At 40.5% G+C, this 22,937-nt stretch overlaps 2 protein-coding genes across 8 annotated transcripts in view; one reads left to right on the plus strand and one right to left on the minus strand.

Annotated features, from left to right (window-relative positions):
• Positions 1–7,830, minus strand: part of ZC3H12B (zinc finger CCCH-type containing 12B) — a 42,426-nt gene extending 34,596 nt beyond the window's left edge. Inside the window, exons 1-2 of one of the 5 annotated variants that reach the window (XM_026096028.2) lie at positions 7,696–7,785; positions 338–459 (exon numbers count right to left, since the gene is read on the minus strand). The gene's annotated coding sequence lies outside the window, so the exon portion shown is untranslated. Of the gene's footprint in view, positions 1–337; positions 3,018–6,597; positions 6,720–7,695 lie in introns of those variants that run through there. The other 4 variants (XM_064518514.1, XM_064518513.1, XM_026096031.2 and 1 more) reach the window with 4 other exon arrangements.
• ZC4H2 (zinc finger C4H2-type containing) lies at positions 6,788–21,931 on the plus strand. 3 transcript variants are annotated; one of them, XM_026096035.2, is made up of 5 exons: positions 6,788–6,973; positions 14,020–14,191; positions 15,493–15,665; positions 16,825–16,987; positions 18,176–21,931. In XM_026096035.2, the coding sequence occupies exons 1-5, from the start codon at positions 6,921–6,923 to the stop codon at positions 18,287–18,289; spliced, it is 675 nt and encodes a 224-aa protein (XP_025951820.1). In that variant the 5' UTR covers positions 6,788–6,920; the 3' UTR covers positions 18,290–21,931. The 3 variants fall into 3 exon arrangements, with proteins under 3 accessions (XP_025951820.1, XP_025951819.2, XP_064374588.1); XM_026096034.2 differs by lacking the exon at positions 6,788–6,973 and adding an exon at positions 7,001–7,911; XM_064518518.1 differs by lacking the exon at positions 6,788–6,973 and adding an exon at positions 11,152–12,527.
• Positions 21,932–22,937: the final 1,006 nt, after the last annotated feature.

Consider the following 22,937-nt stretch of genomic DNA (forward strand, 5'->3'; position numbering starts at 1 on the left):
CTTAATGTAACAGCTGACAAAATTTACAATATTACTATATAGGTGCTTTCTGTTATATAAATGAATCTGTTATGTTGTCTCATTTTAAAGAACTTTTAATGATTTGGCATATCATATTGTTCCTTATAATATATGGCAAGTTTTCTGTAAATAATAATGAAGAAATGTCCACATTGAAGTGAACCTCAATATACTTTTATGAAAGTCATTTCTTCTTGATCCAACAATTAAATGGCACTTTTAAAAGGAAATAATAAAGAAATTAAAAAGGAAAAAAATATGCACAAACATGTTAAATCCAACATATACTGAAAAAGAAGAAAAATATGGTGGTTACCCCCAGTCTTGTAGAACTGATCACTTTAGGAGGGATGATCACCGAGGGGAAAACAATTCATTCTTGCAGTTGGAATTGTTCTGTACAGGATTTCTTGTTACAGTGAAGTAAGGCTGTGTGGACTGAAGTTAGACTGTTAAATGGAAATATCTTAAATGTAACAAAATCTAATCCTGTGCTCAGTAAAGTAGGGGAGTATTTTGGCATTGACTCCATTCTGCCTAATGCTTAAACTTGTTATGAAGTGTATCCGCCTATTAACTTTTGGGATAAAAAGGATTAAATATAAACAAGGTTGACTTTTTCAGGGTCAGCTAAAAGATTTATTTCAATGACAATTGTGTGCTTAAATCCCTTAGCTGCCTTTGAAAAAATTAATCTAGGTGCTGGGAAAAACTGATAATTATTTGGATCCCACATATCAAAATTTATAAATAGCAACAGATTAGATACTAAACATCAGTGCAGTGATTTCAGATGATATAAACAGCTGTATACAAGGAAAAGTGAACCACAGACAGATTAAGATACTTGTCCAAAACCATGAAGCAAAAGGTGAATGCTAACAGTTCGAATGTGCTGGAACAGCAAGTAGTAGCATCAGAGCTGCAAAAGCAATCCTGATGTCCAAACCTCTGGCCTTCACTCTACCCTCTCAACTTACTGAGTCTTGACTTTGCATCTGGAAAGGGATTTTCATCTCTAGAAACACTAGGAATCTTGGACTGTACATCTATCAGAATATTGACAGATCTCTCCAGGGTATAGCATGCCTTTTCTTCACCTTATTACCTAATCTGAGAGCAATGGTGAAAGTACACACTCCCCTCTTCTTCCTCTGTCTTTTTGTCTGCTGGAAAGTTACACTGAAAAAATAGTCAGAAATTTAGCAGCAGTAGCAGAAGCAGCACATAAAGGACCGTACTACTCGGTGATGGGGAGAAAAAATGCCACCATGTTACCAAGTACAGAGAGAGTTGAGAGGATACAAACAGCAGTGCAGAACACAGAACCTCAAAGGCAGCATAGGGAAGAGGGCACAGGGAGATGGACATCTTGATTCCACAACCGAGAGAAGAGTAGAGCGGGTTTTCACAGCAGGCATTGATTTCCCATGGATGCTGAATTCATACTAGTTGCATGCTTCAGAAGACTGCTATTTGCCTGATTTAAAACCTACTGATAGCAATAGGAATCTACCTACTAACAAGAAATATGGTTTGGATCAAGCCTTCACTTCTTTCAGAAGCTTTTAAGTATCATTTCTTCCCTTTTTATGCTGCATAGTTAATTATTTGTAGTTTCATAGAAATGATGAGGTTAACATTCCTTCCATCATCTTCTGTAGCACCACCTATATTTTTAATTGCCTTATTATTATATCAGACCTAACAGACCTCACACCCAGCTGGTTCTTCACCCTCATGCATGCTGTGCACTAGTGGCACTTCTGTGACCTTGTCTTTATATCAAGAGATGTGCATTGAATAAATAACGTAAACATGAACTATAGAAAAACCTTTAAAATCTCATTCTTCTGGGGAAATCAAGACAAAAGATGGACTTGCATAAAACCTATGTTAATCCCAAAAGACTGTCTTAAAATGCTCCAGTAACACTGTGATGGGTACAGTGTTAAAACAGGAACAGCCCAAACAGGTAAGTGATCTGCATTAATTTTTAGCAATGCAGGGGAGGATTGGAAGATCCCATCCCAGAGATGAGGGGGAAGGGTGATAGGAATTATTCCTCGGTTATTATTTCTAGAACATGAAAAAATATTCCCAAACCTGTATAACACACCATTAGCACCAGCGACCTCTCAAGGCAAACTTTGTGACTGCTTTGAAGTACATTACAGCTTGAATGGCTGGTGGAACAGGTAGATGTTCTTGTCAATGTTTTTTGTCTTTTTTCTTAACATGGAGAAAGCAAAAATTGCTACAGCTAGTGGGAAGGCTCCCACTAAGAACTTCCAAATATTTTATAACTCTTTTCAAAGAGAGATTATTTGTATCACTCAAAGCAGAGTAAGATAACAAGCTAGAACATCTACATTTTAATTTTCTGCCCTCCATCTTTTAGTTTATTCTGTAAAATTAGACATGAAAAATATGATAAACATTTCTAATGTCTGGGGATTCTCATCACTCCTGATTTATAGGGAGACTTTCATTTGCTTCCTATCATTTCCTCGCCCTGCCTGCTCTTACTCCCTCAGTGTCTTAGCAACAAGATTCACTGGCCCACTGCACTAACTTGCCTCCTACCCCCTCAAATCAATTAGTTCATCTATTTAAATCATGCATCAAAGAAGCCTGCTCCCTCTGAGCGCACAGCTCAGCGCTCAGTCCTACTCTTCAATGTTTAAGGCAGCAGGAGTTTGCAATTGACTCAAATGACAGCAGGATCAGATCCTGCAAGTTCTAATTCATTTACAAAGGCTATGTGATGATGAAGAGGATGATGATGCCTGTCACCATTTTCCTTCATCTTCTTTTTTCTTTAATTGAAGACAATGACATGATGACATCACAGGAAAAAGTCCTTAAATAAGGATGAAAATAACTAGAACAGCTCCCTCATTCACAACTGCTGCCTATTCATTAAATATTTCAGAAATAACTCTTCTGCAATGCCTGCAATAATACAATTGCAAAAATTGCATTTGTATAAGACAAAGAAATCCTCAAAAATATTATTTGGAATATTCATAAGAAACTGAAATTTTTATAATAATTGAAAACTGCATTTTATTTCTTAATTTATTGTCTAGTGGAATTGACAGAAAAAGAAGGTAGACGTTCTGTCTAAATCATCTGAGTTTTTAACTTCTCTAACTATTGATTATTAATTCTAATTAATGATATTTATCAACAATAATAATCTTTCGTCTGTGAGGGAAAGACTGACCACAACTGCCACTTGGCCAGGCACTTGCTGAATGTCAGCCACCTCTCATGATGTCCTGTGCTATCCTCTTCTTTCTTCCTTTGTTCTGTCTATTGTACCCAAATGTCATTTCTTGCCTTCTACTTAGGCAAATTATTTGGAACAGGAACCAACTTTTGTCCTTGAATTTGTACGGTGCCAATTATAAAGAGATCCTGCTCCATAAGGGGAGATCCTAGACACTAACATGATGAAAATCCATGACAGGAAAGATCTTACTGTTCAGAGATACCACCTATCTACAGCTCACACAGCCACAGAGCTGACAGCTCTGCTCTCATGAAAACCATTTCTCAAAAATCAAATACCAATGTACAATCTAAGTGTAAAACTGTAATCAAACTATCTACTATAAATCCTTGAGAGCACTTAGCTTTCTCCATGTTCTGAAACAACAACCCACCTGCTCCACTGACCAGTCAAAAACAATCCATCCAGGGATTTATCTTCATTATAGGTAAGATAACAAGAGAGAAGTGAAAGACAGGACATACAAAAATCAATCCAGCTGTTTTCTCTAAGTACAATCACATCACAGATCTCAGTGTAGGGCTGTTTACTCCACCAAGTAGACACTTCTCTGCCTGAAACTGAAGGCAAACCTCAGTCACAGCAGCTCAACTCTGAAGCCTGTTTTCTGGCTTTTTATTTCTTCTGACTCCAGTGCACTAATAGACAAGCCTCCGTACAGTTTATAAGTTGCTTGCCAAATGGAAAATGGATAGAAAGTTGGTAAAGGTGGTTCCCAGCACCTCAGGCCCATTACACTACACAAATCTTCCATATAAAATGCTGGGGACTGTTGCATGTAAAGAGTTTCCAAGGTCAATTTTTAGTTCAAGAATCAGCTATTTTAACTATTAACCAAACTATTTGAGTCCAATTACCAACTATTGTAATAATGTATGGCATTAGATTCTGAGATTTATGTTGGCTTTATGACTTTATGCAAATTTATATTACTTTACAACTGAATATAAAAATGGAATCCCTGCTTCAAAGCAGCAAAAGGGACAACAGTAGTAAACAGAAGCAGCAGTAAAAGCACTTAGAGAAAAACAGACTTTTGCAGAGACAAAGTGAATAGCAAAGTGCAGGTTGGAGAAGAACGCAGGCAAAACAAACAGAACAGAATTATTCTGCTTATCTGTGCTTAATAAAAACTAATCACTTTTGCTATTAGAAAACCTCAACTTTTCAAATAACTGGGGGTCTGATACTGGAGTCTGTCTTCATTCCAAATTCCCATTTACTTCACTAGGAGTTAAGAGCATTTAAAAAGATGACTAAAGCTATCATTTTCAGATCTGCTTGCCCACCCTCCTCCCAGCTGCCACTCCATTCTCAGGCCCCATCTGTTGTCCAAGTATGTCCTCCTGGTTGCCTCCCTTATTTCACTCTCCTCTTTCGGGACACCCTCCTTCACTCTCCAGCCTTCTCAAGAGTGCAGTCTCTGGCTTGAGAACCACAGACCTAATGCAGACACTTAAATCCATGCTCAAGTATGACAACTCATCCAGTCCTCAGGCCCTTGGCCAGGCCTTAGAGATCACTAAAGAAGGTGTCAAGGAGCTGGTCAATTAATTGTTGTGGCAGGCTGTATGCAGTCTGTGGGACAAGGGTAACTCAACCCTGACCAAGTCAAAATCCTCAATGCAGGGATCTGCAGTACTTGGATTAGCGCTGAGACACTTTTGTCTAAGTAGTTCTTAAAAAACATACAGTAGTTCTTAAAAAAAACCATGCAAAATATCTGTAATCAGATATTTTTACTAGTATATATACTAACCTTTCTCTATTGCTCATTAAATTGACTACTTTTAGACTTATCTCTCAGCTGACCTAATGGCTGATTTGCTATGATGACCCTTTTAACAACTTTTACACACTGAATGACAGACTCACTGAATGGTTGAGGTTGGAAGGGACCTTTAAAGATCATCTAGTCCAACCCCCTGCTCAGGCAGGGTCACCAAGAGCATGTTGCCCAGGACCCTGTCCAGGAAGCTTTTGAATATCTCCAAGGATGGAGGCTCCACAACCCCTCTGGGTAACCTGTTCCAGTGTTCAGACACCCTCACAGTAAAAAAGTTTTTCCTTATATTCAGATGGAACTTCCTGTGTTTCAGTTTGTGCTGCCTCTCATCCTGTCACTGAAAGACTACTATTATTATGAGCTACATCTATGCAATCCTGTTTGCTCAGGACTGGTGCCAGAGCACAAGCCACTGATGGCTCACATTGTCTGCTTATTGCCTCATACTCTAGTCTGCAAGCTCTCCAGGCGCAGATATTCAGACAGGAAGATCTGCCCTTGAGTCTGCAGCTGTGGATGGAACTGTCTGAAGACATTTAGTTCTGTGACCGTTAGCTATAACTCAAGCAGACCCAGCAACACAGTGTAAATATGGCCACAATGTCTTGCATTCAGCTGTTTTTTGTGTTCTCCAAAACTTCATCATACTCATTGTTCTCCTCTGCATTCTCTTCCATTTTTATTTTTCACATCCTCTTTAAAGCCCCCACACCAGATACTAGCAAGTTTCATCTGTGCTGAGTAGAGGCTGGTAAGTACTTCTAATGCCTTCCATGTAACAGTTCTGTAATATATTCCAGAATAATTGCCTTTTTCCCATCAACCTCACACTACTGACTTACAGAAGTGGTCCATTATATTCACGAAGACTGGGGTACTGCTGCTTGTACAAACTTACACTTTGAAGTAGATGTTCGTAGGATCCAGTTCCCCTGTTGTCTATCTAGACCTTGAACTTAACATTCATTTTAATGTACTGACCCTTCAGCCCAGCATGCCCATCAAAGCTGGTAAAACCCAGGGTGACTGGGTATGCAGCTGAAGGATTAGGAACTTAAGACTGTGGATTTCTCAGGACAGATTGCACGAGAAACTTTCTAAAGTGCTAAGACGTAACTTCTCTATAACTTAAAACACAGTGCTTAGAACACTACAGAAACTGAAGGAAAACAATTACTCATGTGAAGAGGGACTGAGACTCTTCATCAGTCTCTGTAAAATGCTCTGATATTCTTGGCTAGAATGTTCTTAGAAAGGCAAATGGTCACTTTCCTTAAGCTAGCGGTTTTGTTTGCATTGTTTTTCTTTTCCATAATTAAAAATGCTATGTATAGTGGCATAAATCAGAAAAAAAATCCCAAAGAACAGAATGTGTCCTTTCTTAACTCCAGATACCCTCGCACCAGTCAGAGCATCTAGTAGAAAGCATGGCAGTAACGGCAGCAGCATGCTTTTGTGACCAAAACAAAAGTTTTAAATAAAGCACACGCACCTGAAGGAAGCGTTCTGCTCCCTCCGCACTTCTAACAACCTTTGACACAACTAGCAGTGACAAATTGATTCGTAGTCGCAGGAAGAGGAGCAGGAAAGCTCTGCTCTGCCTTGTGGGTGTTGTAGTCTTTCTGCTTTCTATCGAGCTGGGCAGCAATAGGGAGCCGGACTCTAAATCCCATAGCTCCCACGACAGCCAACCGCACTGGCTCGGAGACCCTACGCTAGGAGGGGTGGCTGCATTGTGTCTATTGTACGGTTTTGCACCCCCCCCCCCCGGCATTTTGTACATTTCAGGGGAGGTTTAAATTGGGAGTGAAAAGCATGGCTGACGAGCAAGAAATCATGTGCAAACTCGAGAGCATCAAGGAGATCAGGTATGTCTGCTTTGCGCTGCATCAGCTACATGGAGCAGCTTTCTCTTCGGGGGAGTGGAGGACTTGCATCCATCTGAAAGTAGCTATTGTTGTGCTACTGAAGAAAAGAAGACCACTCCTGGGTTTTATCACAGGAGCTAAAAATACATTTCTTCTAAGTAGGGAAGGGGCATCTGCTGCTGCTAAGCGCCGGTGAAATGTGCAGTGAGGGGCGGCGGTGGTCGTGTATTTCCCGCGAATCACGGGGTGATAACACGAGAGGGAAGGGTGCGCGCGGGGGGCTTTCCAGCCCTTTGAATTATTTCTCATTCCTGATGCTCTTCGTGGTAAATCTGTTATTTTGCCCCATTCTCTCCCACCACTCCCACAAGGCGGGAGCCTTGACGGGCTGGGGAGGGAAGAGGCGGCACGGAGAGCCGCGTACGGCACCGACAGCCAAGGGCGGAGCGGACGCCCGAGCACGGCCGGGCCGGGCCGAGCGGGGCGGCGGCACCGGCCGGAGCGGAGCCCGGCGGCGGCACAGGGCTGCCCGGCGGCTCCGCGGGGCAGTGAGGCCGTGGCCTGCAGGGCAACGCGCCGTTTGCGCGGGTGCTGGAAAAGGTGCTTGGCTGAGCCTGCGGAGCTGCCGGTGCTCGACTGGTTTCTGTTCACCTGCCCTCCCCGCTGCCCAGAGCGGGCAGAGGGCTGATGAGGGCAGGGAGAGCCAGCGGGCGGTTCCCTACCTGCTGCCTCTGGCGGCTCCGCCGAAGCGGGGAGCAGGGCGGCGCGGCGCGGATCGCGGTGTGTGTCCTGTCCTCCAGAGTGACCCGCAGGACGCGCGGTGGGGTGAGGCGCCGTGAGCAACCGCGCACGGCATCGTGCATGCCCACGCCGGGGGGGCGCTCGGCTGAGCCTTCGGCAGGACTGCTGCGCTCTTCGGCTGGGGCACTGATACTCCGGTAAGGCCCGCGCTGGCTGTGTCTCGCAGGAGCCGGCGCGCTCCAAAGCCACGGCAGCCACGAGGAAAGCGAGGGCAGCGACCGCGGGGGCGGCCGGACGGTGCGGAGCGCGCTGGCGGAGGGCGGCGGCGCGGCGAGCCGGGCGGGCCGGGCGCGGAGCCGCCACCGGGGCGCGGGGCGGGGACACGGCGCAGGCGGCTCCCGGCGGCCGGTCGCGGCACCTCTGGCAGCGCCAGCACTGCAAGGCTTCATCCGCGGAAAGGGGTAAATCGGGCGGCGCCGCAGGGTCCCGTCCTCCTCCGCGCAGTACACGGGTGTGAGCGCAGGCCAGGCCCGCGCGCGTCTGGCATCCCAGCACCGTGCACCGACGGAGGAGGCAGCGCGCTGGGTAAGAGCGACGCTCTTCTGCTCCGCTGCTGGGAAGGTTCTGTTGTAAAATACAGTTCTAAATATGGCCAGTCTGATAGGCAATTATTACAACACTGATTTTAAATATCTGATTAAATTATCTTTTCAGCGACAGCAGCATCCTGTATTTGGAAATTTATGGTACATTCAGTTTTCTGATAATATATTCAAGGGTGACATTTAAACTATAATTAATACATTCTTTATACTAGTTTATGATAAAAGGTGCTGTAAAGGTAAAGTTATTACCTTTATTACACAATGAAGTTCCAAGAAAGTTGTTTGAATATTTTTTAAATATAAAAAGCTATGTCAAAAAGCCAATGCTGCTTGCCACATCTATGTCAATTTTGAGTCTCGTTTAATAAAATGTGACCAAATAAACTACTGACTTTTCGCTCCCCATTTTTTAAAAGGTGTTTGCATTCTATGCAAAACTTTCTTCAAAATAAACATAAGAATTTCTTATGTCTATAGCGCAAGCACATCTTTGACAGATTTGCAGACTATTTTAATCTGCACTCCATATATTATTCTATAGGCAGAGGAGAAAAAAGCCTTCACAGTTAAAAGAAATCACTTTTTTTTTAAGCTGGTATCTATCATTAATTAAAGGCATTTCAAATGAACTTTTGCAGGGATTTTTGGAATCTGATTCTTCAGACCTTTAGATACAGATACAGATATAGATATAACCTGTAGTCAGTATCTGTCACCACTACCTCGCGGTAGTTATACTTCAATTACTGCAGTCAGTAAACATATGCATAAGCCCCCAATCCAAAGATATGTGTACATGCTTAATTATATGCACTGAGCAGTTCCACAGAATTAACCACAGCCATAAAATTAAGCAACTATGTAAAGACTGGACCTCAGCATTCCACCTGGGAGCAGATAAAGAGAGTGAGAGTGAACTTATTCATGGTAGATGCTAGTTTCACTGCTTAATGTCCTCTTGGGACACACTTAGTGACTACTGTAGTCAATGTGATATAAGAACTTAAATAGAAAAGAATATGAGGGCAGAGTTCATTAGGTAGTCTAGTTTTATTTTAAAACATTACTGTGCATTGCCTAATACTAATAGAAAGAGCTTTAATTTGTGTGCATTTTTTCTTTTCTAATATCAAAAGCAAATTGTTTGGATTGAAACACTCCCCTGCAACCCATTTGCTGTAGCAATCTGGCAGAGCAGGGTAGCCAGTGACTAGTAACAGTGAGGAAACTGATCTATTTCCATTGTCTTAGGTGAACACATGCCATAAATAGAGAAAAGGAAAGGGGGAGGAAATTGGGGACAAATATTCTCAGTTACAGTAGTCAAAGCTGCCATTACTAAATAAGTGTTTTAAGTAAATGGGAACACTAAGACAATAATAACAGGGGTTGGGGGCTGGACAATATTTTTAGTGGGATATTGCAACATTTTAAATGGAAGAGAAGATCTATTTTATTGGTATAAATCTAACAATTACTTTCAGACTAGTATGTACCATCGCATAGTAAATGACAAAACATGCCAGACAAATCAATCTCTACAAATCCCATCTCAAAACTCACTACTTCTTCAGCTATAAAATCAGGCAGGCATAACTCATATTTGTTTTTGTTCAAAGTCTTTTTTCTTAAAATCATACGATGTGTATTTTGGATGTGTAGTTTGGATATTTGGACCATATCCCCCATTGACTATGTGATCGATGCCTTTGTCTCCTTCCTTTTGATTCTGAATCTGCTAGAGCAAACCTCTGTATTCGTGGAGTGAGTCCTATTAAATTCAACAGCACTCAGCATAGATTCATAGGTCACAATTCTGTCTAAGGTCACAGTACTTTTTATCATAAACTCTTCTGGGCAGGGACTACCTTTTGTGTGTCACGAAATGACGAGTATATTTTGGATTTCACTGCAAAGCAAATGATTTGGCCTTCATTGGCTTTATTGCAAGTTTGGAAAGCCAAGCACTTGTGTGAATCTGTGCAAAATCTGGAAATAATACTCTGAGAATAACAGAGTTTTATAACACTTCTTTTAATTTTCCTTCCATTTCCCTCCCCAAAATACCAAAAAGCATTTATTTTCCAAAACATTTAAGGCCTGTTAGTTTGCAATAATTGCTTTCCTGCACACCCCTAATTTTTCTGTGAGCTACAGGTAAGGGTGGCATAGTTTTCAGATTGTTTTCTCTTTATTTTCAACCGATTTTCCACTAACAATGTTTGAATCATGCAGAGAAATGGCACTGTTAATCCTGAAAGCAAAAACTAAACCAACCTTATTATTATTGCTAAATAACTTCCCAGGGTTCACCATGCTAGTTTTGAAAACGCTTAAGCAGTCATCAATCCTTCATGGAACAAATAAACTTTGAATTGGGCCCTTAAAGCTGAAGTCCAGTCAGCAGCTGCTTTATTGTTAAGATAAGCATTGCCTGAGGCTGCGAAAATCAATGTGTTCCGGTGGCCATCTGTTTTAACAAAATGATCTTTGGTTTTACTAGGAGATGGCTTTTATTAATTCATTAGCTCCACTCCTAAAAGACTTAAGCATCTCAATGAAAGACCTAATTTTCAGGTGCCTGGCTCTCAGGGCAGAAAAAAACAACCCTATATAAGGTGCTTCAGGTACCTGCATTATGAGTGGAAAGTGTTATCCATGTGAGTAATGAAGCCCACGACAGCCAGGCTGGTCTGCTGTGAGACACCTAGGGCTGGCAGATAGGAAATGCTGAAAACAGGAGAGACTCCCATCGCTTATGTCTCCATCCCCTCAATACACAGAACTCTGAACCTAAGAAAGGTAGGCATCTGTGCACTCTCTTAAAAAAAAAGGGGGGGGGGGGCAAAAAGACATAGGTTGTGAGGATGTCCCCGTATCCTTTTATACCATATCTCAGCTGTTGGCTGATTACACCTTTTGCCTAGAAAACAAGGGAGCTAACTTAAGTTCCTACCTCTGCTTGACGGCATACATGTTCCAGTGTTCCCAGGGTGCATCAGGCACCAGACTGACCACGATTCTGGATTACTCCTGGCAAGTTTGTCATTGTGCAGAAAAGACTTGGTTTTATGTACTTGGCCACTGAAAGGACAAAGGAGAGAGAAAACAGAAGGAATTTCATCCTGGAGTTTAAGGCACTCAGCTGCAGGAAACTGACCTGTGCTTTGGCCTCTGTTTAGAGGATCTTCAAATCTTATTTAATCTATGTTAGTTCTCAGATTCTTACCTAATGACTGCTTCATGTAAAGCATGCTACAGAAAGTAAGGCTACTATGCTGTTCTTAGTACTAGCTGCAGTTGCATTCCCATATCATCCCTGTCTATGCTGGCATTAGATACATATGTTCTAAGAAGACTTATTGCACTGAGTTTTTCAGGAACGTTAGGTGGAGGTTTGGCAAACCTCAATCCTGATGGGGCTTTACTGTGAACTAGGCCCTAAGTGGCTCAGTTTGATCAAGTTTTATTAGATCTAATCATATACAGTTGCACAAATCCAGACTCCTGAGGAATTGTAGAGATAATTTTCAAGTTGTCTATGGGGAATGAGTGCCTCCAGTGTCAAATGGTGTTTCAAGATTGCAATGTTGGACCTACATACCTCAATTCTATCTATATCAAGGTCCGTTCTACACTTCATTCTTCATTCATTCTTCAGAAACCTTTACTAGTTGACTTATTATTCCTTTAGCCTTTTCTAATAAATGGTTAGATATGGACTTCTCAGAACAGGAAGGACTGAGTACCTTTTAAAATCAATGTATATTCATAGGTATGTAATTCATATTTTCTATAATAAATACATACTACATGAAAAATGTGAACTCTATGATGAACTATAGTACAAACATAATAACCATACTTACCAAGTGATTTTTATCAAATTTGGGTTTAAATGTGTCCTCCATAATATCTGTAGATGTCTCTGAGTGACCTCTGACAAGACCACTTGTACTTTTGATGCAGCCATGCAGATAAGCAGAATAGTCTTCTAACTCTGCAGTTTGATACAGGAAAAGTGAGAAAGTGTATCCTTATTAAAGTATATTCTCTTGTGTTTACATAGAATGACACTGACTAAAACCATTCATTCTTGAGAGCTGTGGGAGAAGTTACAGAAAGAACCCTTGGGTATTCGGGATGGAAAATTCGTAAAGGGAACAAATGCCCCATGGAAGTCTGGGAATCCCCTTTCCTAGAGACAGGTATAGCCCAGCTTCCTGCAGCGTGTTCAGTGCCTTCAGCTTCCATTAAAAACAATATCCCTGCTGCTGTTCTTAGTTCACTGGGAGCAAGTCGGGGCCTAGTGGGAAGGGGAGTCACAATCCATCTTCTAGAGGTACGTCTTTCATTGCTAAAATGTCATTGCTTTGCATTGCTGATAGGCAGCCTCCTATAATCTAGAGCGTACATTTTAAAATCAGCTTTGCTGCTTCCAGTGAACTTAAATCAACCTTATCCCCGCTTTGCACAGGTAGGAATAGGACATTTAAACACAAAAGCAGACCTCTTCTTTCCCTGCCCCTCTTACATCATGCCTGCACGAAGTCTACTGTGTTATTAAATAGCATACTTGGAACCAAATCTGGCTCTACTTGTAGTAGGTGTTATGTCACTAAAATGGAGTGCTACATTCTTGTTTTATTCAACACAAAGTAATTCAAAGAGTCCTGGAGCTCTTTACTATACATCTGAAATGCAACATTGCAGCCTCTTGTTATAAAGGTCAGAAGTGCTAGCCACACATAGGTTACTGTGTATCATATTCTAACTTCCAACTTCCAGTATAGAAAGAATAACCAAGACCTCTGATTTAACTAAATCACGGGAACAAGACTGAGAACAAGAACAGTTTGTTTGCTGTATTCAACAGTTTGGACAAGTGTTAATACCTAACAGTAGTAAACTGCCCTGCTGCTTAAAACTGTGTCTGATGACTGAAACTCACACTCTCTGACTTTGAGAAGAGAGATATAGACTGGCTTTTTAAACATTTTTGCTGTGGAACTATGGATTGCCACAAATGAAAAAGAACAAACAAAATTGGAATGCAGGATGTAGGCAGAAATATTTACACGTATTTGAATGGCACTAGAGCTTAGCAAAGAACAAAAAGAATGCAGTTACCTGCGGGTGGGATGTTGATGGCCAATGTCATCTGAGTTTTTACTGCTCTGATTAGTCATTGCTCCGGAATTTTCTTTATTTGAAGCTGAAGCTAGTATTTTAGCAGTTCGGGTTACTGTTCACATAGCTACAGTCAGCGTATCTGATACTATAATCACTTGCATCACTTGTATTTCATACCCCTTTTCTCAGAACCCTGTTTAAAAAAATTTTTTTCTGGATTTCTCCTTTTTGGAATTAGGGAAAACCTCAATTAATTGATGCTGTAAAACTCTGTTGGCACAACTTGAATCTAAAATAACTGTTACATTTTTTAAATGATGTGTTAATTTGATAATTCAGAGAAGTACAGTAAAATCTAATAGCATCGAAAAGTGCAGGAAAAGAGCTGGGATTAGAACCCAGTTCTCTCATTACACCTATCCTTTCTCAGCCATACTTAATTTCACCCTTGTCTATTAATGCCACCCCTTACTTTCATCCATTCACATATAAAGTGACATCTGGCAAAAAGATTTTGCAGTGACTTACTGTTGTCCCTCTATATTTGTAATTACCACTGGGATCCAGGAATAAGACTTTGCAGATGGAAAAAATAAAGGCACGACTGAAAGCAGAATTTGAAGCCCTGGAGTCTGAGGAGAGGCACCTGAAAGAATACAAACAGGAAATGGACCTGCTGCTGCAAGAGAAGATGGCCCATGTGGAGGAGCTGCGGCTGATCCACGCTGATATTAATGTGGTATGCAACAGTCCAGCTGTGGACAGTCTGACTAAAATGCAATCGTATATGAATCATTCCACAGGTTGTGGAGTTGTGCACATCACTGAACTATCAGTGGTTCAATAATCTGGACTTTACAACACCATCCTAGGATCCTGCAAAGAGTGCCAAGTAAATTTACCTGAGGATCATTGTCTTTTCCTGTCTGTGTTGTGCAGGATATTTTGTGACGTTGGCATAGGAAGGATTTGCACGAAGGGGATAAATAACCAAGCCCATTGTTGCTACAACTTTACCATTGGCTGTGGTGACATCACTCTGGCAGTCTCATAGAAAGTGGTTCTTCCTGTTAAGTCTTTTTGCATTTAGCACTTGGAAGCAGAGCAGCTTTGGGTTGGAGCTTTTTGGAAGAAAAGGGATTTGGGGAAAATACATTACATTTGTAAAAATCTTAGCAAGAGCCAACCTTGATCATGGAGTGGAACCACAAACCATTACCACAGTACAGTTAGAAGCACCAGCCTGAAAGGAAATTATACAAATAAGAGAAACATAGTTTAAAAACGAGGAAAATAAACTAATCAGAGGGGCTAAATGGGGAATGTGTTTTAAAACCCACAATTTTTACTTCATGTTAGGGCACTTAAATGTCTATACAGTGGTTTCTAGCTCAGATGGTATCTGTGTTTTGAACCAGAGGAAAAAAGCTCCCACATCATAAGCAGGTACAAGCTATGTACTGGATGTGCAGACTGCATTTATTTATCACTTGAATTTTCTGTCCCCCCACCCCCCACCCAGCTGCAGAACCTCTGTCTCAGTCTCTGTTTTATCCTCTTTTTCCTATCAGACTATCTTTCTCTCTGCTGCTTTTCCCATTTACTGCGCTAAGGGAAGCAGGAACCTTTTATTAGCTTGTTAACTTCTAACCAATGGTGTTTTTGGAGATGCAGAAAATGAGTTTATTCTACGCTAGCATAGATTTACTTTCTCTTTTTAATGGTCCTTGAGAGTTTTCCATAGCTCGTCACTTGCTGACCCAGGTGCAGCCTGCTTGCCTACTCTTTCTGTTGTTTGGAAGGTACAGGTTAAATGCACCTTTTTAATGAAAATGTCTCCTGTATATCACTTGAAGTTGCTTCTTCCTTGCCCAGTTTTCACCCTCCCAGTATATTACTCCCTGTTTGACTATTGCATTGTCTCCAACCTCTTCCAATTTGAATGAGAAAAACTCTTCTTTCTGATACACAGCCTTCTGGTGAATCAGAGAACTATTAAAGGAACAGTCCTTTAAAACCATGTCCACCCTCCTGTTTCAGATGGAGAATACTATCAAGCAGTCAGAGAATGACCTCAACAAGCTACTGGAATCTACTCGTCGCCTGCACGAGGAGTACAAACCCCTGAAGGAGCACGTAGATGCTTTACGGATGACTCTGGGGTTGCAGAGGCTGCCAGATCTTTGTGAGGAGGAGGAGAAACTGTCCCTTGAGTAAGTCGCCAAAGCAAATCTTATCTGGTCTTACACCGTCTCATGATTCTACTGGTTATTTTGTCATCTTATTTCTGTTGGCAGGTGGAAGAAAGACGAGATAAGCATGAAAAGCAAAAGTTAACAAAAAGGGGATGTGGAAGCACATGTTTTTGTTAACATTCAGTCTGAATTTGCTGGAAGTTAAATTTAGATTATTCTAAGCTGCAAACTCCAAATCTGACATGCAAACATTCAAGGGTGTTTGGTTCTATAGCTTTTTGTATCTTATGCTGCTTTTTCTAAAAGTGTTTTTTTTCCCCTGAAAATAATCATCTAAATTGCTTGTTTAGCAAGCAGAGGTATGAGGCAGTACAAGAAAGAGATACAAAAGAATTATTCTTCTGCTGGGTTGTGCTACTCTTAGTCAGAATCCTTCTCTGTGCTGCATACACGTGGTAGTACCACTTAGCACTGTTTAGCCATATACCTCTGACTGACCGCATGTGACAAGTTACCCTGGATGTTTAATAGATTTGGATTACGGCCAAAGTTTCATTGTTAGGGCATAACCTAAGTAGGGTAGGATAGCAGAATTGGCTATTAGTCAAAGAATAGTGTCCTTGGTTTAACAGATCTGTTTTAAATGAAAGTGATGTTTCTAGAAACCTACGTTTCTCTTAATGTCCAACACATTTGCCATCATTTTAACAAATACACAATTTTAAAGCTCTCTTTTGCATTTCTTATGAAATTCTATTTTCCATCCTAAGCAGCTTGGTACTACAAGGAATGTATTAATCCACTTCATTAAAAAGTTAATAATTTTTAATCAAATAAAATCTAAAAATTAAGAGTTTTACAGAAAGCTGTTAAACATTACATGAATATATTGTGTATTTTCCAGGCTGTCAGATTTGTATTTAGTTGTAAATCAGCATGCCTTAGAAGCTGACAAGCATGAACCTTCTTCTGGAATCCAGCTGAAATTTATAAATGCAGAGGAAAATACCAGCAATTCTATTTAAGAACTAGTCCAAGGCTCTAAGTGTAGGTCATTTGACTCTAGTGGGGAACATGATAGGGAAATAAGATCCATTGTTTTTTAACACAAAATATCTCTTACAAGCTAACAGAAAAGTCCAAAAATGGTTATATTTTTTGTTTGTTTTTTTCCTAGTTACTTTGAAAAGCAGAAAGCAGAATGGCAGACAGAACCACAGGAGCCTCCCATCCCAGAGTCTCTGGCTGCAGCTGCAGCTGCTGCCCAACAGCTGCAAGTGGCTAGGAAACAAGATACCAGACAGACAGCAACTTTTAGACAACAGCCACCTCCAATGAAGGTCAGGAGATGGAACATGCTGGCTTTTCTCGTGTCATTAGAATATACTACGTTTATAAAGTTGCTTAGTATTTACAAAAAGAAAAAATGACGGGTCCTGATTTTGATTTTCCTGTAATGGTTCAAATCAAGAGTAACCCCAGTAAACTTAAACTAGTAGCACCAGTAATCAAGGGTTGAAGATAAGGCTCTGTTTCTTATTTGACTCCCTTATGACTTACGAATCCCCATCAGCAGAGATGCAGCTAGTTTTTGGCCCTCTTGTGTTTCACATGGGAGAAAGGCACGTAAGTAAGAAAACACTGGACCAAAAAAAAAAAAAACCCAGTAGTTAGGAGTTGATCCCAAATGGATTCTTATTAGAAGCAATGCATGTATTCTACAAGGAGGAGTGACTATTGGCGTTACAGATTACCAAGAAAGGTGATAGGTTCTGCATTTCTTGGTGTCTTCAAATCAAAGCTAATACAAGGATTTTTACCTAACCGTAGGCACTTAAGTGAGGTGTACTACCTTAAACAGTTATACTTAGCTCCTTCTGTAGTTAGCCGAAAGAGCTAAATAATTCCAGAGGGAGATTCATCACACGCATGTTCCAAAGATTCATTGACTGGAGAGGCAAACTGAGGCAAGTATACTCCTTACTTAGTTGCTTACTTAGTATCTTGAGTTAGGTGAGATGAAAAGCTTTTCTGAAAGCAATACATTTCACTCAAATGGAAGTTAAATGCCTCAGTGTGGAGAAAAGGATGGAGTTCAGTATCTTCTGTTCGGCGTGGGGGATTCATCTAATCACCATTCCTGCCTTAAATTCTGTGAAATCTCCTCGCTATAACTTCATGCCTTCACTATAACTTCTCCGATCCAGTGAAGTATTCCCCATGTAAACATCTTCAAAACATGTGAAAAATTACCAAATGGAATTTAATATCGAAGTTGTTGATACAGGCCTGAACCATCTGTTTGCTGGATATAATTTTAAATCAATGAAATATTCTGTTTTTTCAGTTGGTCTGAAGCTACTGTACCATCCAAAGACTTAGATATAAAATTTAGGACCAGTTTGCCTTTGAAGGCAAGAGGCCTTGGGTTTTTTTACTGTACTGGAAATTAGAATATGATATTCAATAACCCATGTGTCAACAGCACTTAAACGCTTATAACAAGGGGTTGCAATGTTGCATTTCAGGCATGTTTATCGTGTCACCAACAAATTCATCGGAACGCACCCATATGTCCACTCTGCAAAGCAAAGAGCCGATCTCGGAATCCCAAAAAGCCCAAGAGGAAACAGGATGAATGAAGAAGGACAGAAGATTGAGAACGACACATGTGACCAGTCCCAATACCTTTCCAGTAGAACTGTAAATGTAGCTAGACTTTATTAAGTGCAGACTCAAGTACGACCTACCCATTATTTTCTATTTAATGTTATGTAAGCACAATGTTTCTGTTCTATCTTAATTTCCTTCCAGTCCTCGAGATTTGGTTTTAGGAAAAGAAATATTAATGGTGCTACAGTTTAACATTTCAAACATTGCATCTTTTGTAGTCCTAAAGAAAATAGAATTCTAATGCGAGTATCTTAAATGTCAGAAGGCCATATTCCTACAGGCCAAATGTAATTACCACAAATTCTTTTATGTCCTCTTTTTTAAGCACATGTTACTAAAATATTATTCTAATTTTCTCCTGATAACAGGAGACTACTTGAAGTGCAGAAATAACAGATTGTCTCTCTGTTTCACTAAAGAACAACTTGTTTACCTGGCTAGCAATGCTACATAGACTTGGGTATCAAGTAGAACTGTTTTTATAACGGACATGTTCATGGAAAAAAAAGACTCAGATATACAGGAAATCAGTGCGTTAAGGACACAAGTGAATTTTGATTATTTACTGGCGTTTGATTGTACTATTCCTTCAAACTTGGCTTGAAATTTGGAAGGTGGACCAAGTTGTAGGATGTGTACAAATTACTAAAAATGACATAATTTATGATGCTTTACCATCTTAATGTTGTATTATTTTCAGCAGTCAGAAGACTGACTGACTTAAGTATAAGGCTCAGATGAACTGCATTAGTGGTCTTCCTAGCATCTACGGCCAACGAGCTCACTGTGGTTCTCCAGGGATCACACATCAAATAACCAAAACTTCTTTGCCTCTGTGACTGCAACATTAGCCATTCTGCATGTCTTCTCTTTCTGGTTTCTACTGCCAAAATATCCCTTAGCAGACATCCTCCAGTGGATCACAGGGAACTTCAATAGCATGCACCAGAAGCAATGTTAACTGAAAATGATACATTTCACCAGAGCTGCCTGGGTTTTTTTGTTTTTTTTTTCTTTTTCCCTGTAAGGAAAACTTACTAGTTGTTTGTCTTTTCGCAAGTCATTTTCAAGCTAGTTTTATTTCAGCCCAAGCTAGTTTCGTGCTCTGTACATGGGCCAAAAGTACCCTAAATTAGAGGATCCTTCAGACTTCTCACTGTATCTGCATCCTCCTGTTGTTTCCTCTCACAACAACAGCTCCTCCAAAGGGAAGGATGGTGGTGACCCAGCTACAGAACTGGGGCTTAAAACTTACTGTTTTCCAATTCTGGTTTTGTGATTGGTTTTGTTGTCTGAACTAAGTCTTAAATATTCTTTCCACTAACTTTAGGTGGCAGGGGCTGCCTGTCTAGACTCTTCCTCTCTTTTTAGCCCAATTCTTTCCTCTACTATTATGCTACAGTGGTTGCCTTGAGAATTTTGCTTGTGAAAAGGAAGAACAGGGAAGCCCCAAATCTCTGATCAGAAGACTTTATCAAATACTGGGGACTATACTAATCTGCATAAAAAGATTTTGTTGGCCAGATCACATATATCGCGATGAATTTCCCAACTCTACCATAAAGCACATGAGTATTTTATTGAAGATAGTCCTATAATTTATGGCAAGTTCAGTTGCTATTGTTCCATTTTAATGTTTCACAGCCAAATAAACATCTCCCAACAGCAGAGACAGAACATGGACTATGCGTCCCTGAAAATACATAGAGAGCACTTTCTGTTAGCTGCATTACTGGGACTCAGTCTCTGTGTTACGGGGAGGCCAGTCTGACCCCAGGCTCTCTTCACCAGATGGCAGCAGTGCTCTAACTCTGTATCCTTACGCATACTTCCTAACACAAATATTGGATTCTACCTTTAAATATCAGAGTGGCCATATGGTGTCTGCCCTGCTCAGAGCATTTTATTGGGCTTAAGGAAAAACGTGCACAGTTAGGAGGATAACACATAGGCGCCTCCTAATTGCAAGCATGAGAGCAGAATACTTCTGATAATGGAGGTATGTAAACTTAAAAAGTAGCGACAATGGACAGTGGGTGAATGGTCTGCGATGAAGTAGTGCGTAGAAAAGGATAGATTTGTAGAAACTTGGATTTATAGTCCTGAAGGTCCTGAAATAGATGGGGTTAGTCCTAGCTGCTCTCACTTTACTGCTGCTTTCCAAGGTTACTTATTTCTTGGAGATCCCTAGAGCTCTAAACTGAAGCATGCTTGAGGATTGACCATTTTCTAATTCAGTATGTCCATTTTGTATTTTTACTTTTTAAAAATAGTTTCTTGTGCACTTGTGTTTAACAAGGTTTTGGGTTTTTTGAAAAAGAAAGAATCTAACAGCCTGTGTTTGTATCAGTCATGGATTAGTATTTACATATCTGTTTTCATATCCTTCATGAAGTTGCGCCATACGAATTGCATGCATTGCTGAGAATCAGTCAAACTATTTCAAGGAGGCAAAATCTGTATTATATATTAAGGGATCGGGGGGGGGCAGAATCTTTTTTAGAGAAATGGCATTTCTCTTTTCTCTCACAGATTAATTTAGGAAGTTTACCTGAATAGTTTTTCACATGACAGCCCTCAGCCCTTTTCTCCCTGTCATCTTTCTCAGGAGACTACAGAGATAATTATGAAATATTGATTTTTTGTTCTTTTAGGCATATAAGGAAGCTGTCTGAAGTACAGCTCTTATCACAAAACTTCTGCATTTTGGATCCATGGAGAACCAATGGTGTTTCCCTTTGTACCTAAGGTTCTTTGAGGTTATTTCGTCACTAAGTTCAGTTTAAGTTTTACTTGGGTTAAATTCTCTTAATAGTCACACAGAGACCCTTCTCATGTACCCTGGGAGGCTGTTCAAGCCTGAATAGCTTGCAAGACTTTATATTACTGAAGTCTGGTTTAACTCTGGCTTTGTCATCCCCTTTCCAATCAGTATTCAAGCATCAGCAAAATCACTGGATTCTTTTGTTGCGGTTCCTCACTTGCCTAAAAGGACTGTCCTGTTTTTCTGCAACTGAATAGCAAAGAATATACAAGCATCTCCCCGTCCCCGCCCAAGCACGCTGAAAGAGCGAGAACACTGTGCTGTGCGTAAAGGCTTTGCTATGGAAATATTCTTTTCTAAGCTGGGGTAACTCAGTTGCTCAGACTTTAGTGCCAAGCACCTCATTAACAAAATAGAGAAATAATAAGCCAAATTCTAATACTTAGAAAACACAAGCCAAATTCTAATACTTGCACTTAATGAGTTCAACTTTAGCTTTCTAAACAGCACACTTGTGATTGACTGAACCTGCCAGTGGCTTCAAGTTGGAGAATTAGATTTACTTTTGAAATAGCCATTAATGTGTTACTTCAAATACCAGACTACTCAAGAAGTTAAGACTTTACCAGCATTTTAAATCAAGAAAAGTGCTTTCCTTTATTTTACAGTTTTCTAATTCGAACCTCATGGCTTTTATTTTAGCATTTAGGTATTTTAGCAATACCTTGAGTTTCACTGGCTTCTGTGTTCTGAATATTTTACTCCTGTGCCCAGTTGGAGTAACAGTGTGCTACCTGTTTTAACTTGTCTGTACAGTCCTTTTTAATAAACACTTGTTTCATGTTAAGCTTTCTTCCTGAAGGATATTTTCACATCTGTTACTTGCTTATGCTACTGACAATCAGCCATACCCTGAAAGGTAAAACCTAGTTCTTTAATTCTATATTATGCAATTAGAGGCACTTCTGTTATATCTTTATAGCAACTTTATGAGTCTAGATATGGTGAAAGAAATATCTATTTTAATGAGCTTGGGAAAGTGGCAAGTAGAAAGAAAAAGAAGATAGCAAGACCAGGGTTAACCTAGCCCAAAGCATTCCAAACTCAGCATTTAAAAAAAAAAAAAAAAAGAGAGAGAGAGAGAGAGAGAGAACAAGTCTTCTTCAGACTGGTTCCAGTTTAAAGGAGTCATACCCGAAGCTTATTTTCAGGTGCCATTTTACCAAGGGGCCAATAAAAGGGCATATTCTGCACAGTTCCTCACTGCTGAGGAACCTCCGTTTTGTTTTGCTTTCTAAAAGAAGCAAGAGGCATGATTCCCTCCTTGCTTGAAGGCAGGGGATAGATGTCTTCCAAAGAGTCCTGCTTTGCCATTAGGAGATGGTATCTTCCAACAGTGCTTGCTGCAAGTTACTTCTCTCATTAAACTGGTGACAGAGGAGCTTATGGGAGCACTCCCTTACCCAGCTGAATCAGGAAAGCTCACAGATGACGTACACTGTGAGCAAGGGAGATAACCTGCTACATGGGAACAAAAGCAGCTCTGGGAAATAACCTATTGCATTGGCACACCTGGATTCAGAGGACAGTGTCTGTCCTGGACCTCACAGAGCTCAGACCCTGAGCTTGCTTAAATATAAGGAACATGATTTTTCCATAGGTACTGTCTTCAAACACCCAGAAGCCACAAAACCTAACCATTGCCCTAATCTTCCTTTGTACCATGACAGCCTTCCCAAGATAAAAGAAAAAAGTGACTTCTAGTCACACTTACTGCCATCTGAATTGTTCGAGCTTTGAAACATCGTGTGCTAATCTCAGCTCATCCAACTGCTCTTTCCAGTTCCCTAATC

This window comes from Dromaius novaehollandiae, chromosome 11, assembly GCF_036370855.1.
Source record: "Dromaius novaehollandiae isolate bDroNov1 chromosome 11, bDroNov1.hap1, whole genome shotgun sequence".
NCBI classification, from domain to species: domain Eukaryota; kingdom Metazoa; phylum Chordata; class Aves; order Casuariiformes; family Dromaiidae; genus Dromaius; species Dromaius novaehollandiae.

Coding starts and splice junctions, on each gene's coding strand:
- ZC4H2 (XM_026096034.2), top strand. CDS start 7,661: ATGAGGGCAGGGAGAGCCAGCGGGCGGTTCCCTACCTGCTGCCTCTGG. Junction 7,912..14,019: donor GCTGGGGCACTGATACTCCG/GTAAGGCCCGCG, acceptor ACTGGGATCCAG/GAATAAGACTTTGCAGATGG. Junction 14,192..15,492: donor TCCACGCTGATATTAATGTG/GTATGCAACAGT, acceptor CTCCTGTTTCAG/ATGGAGAATACTATCAAGCA.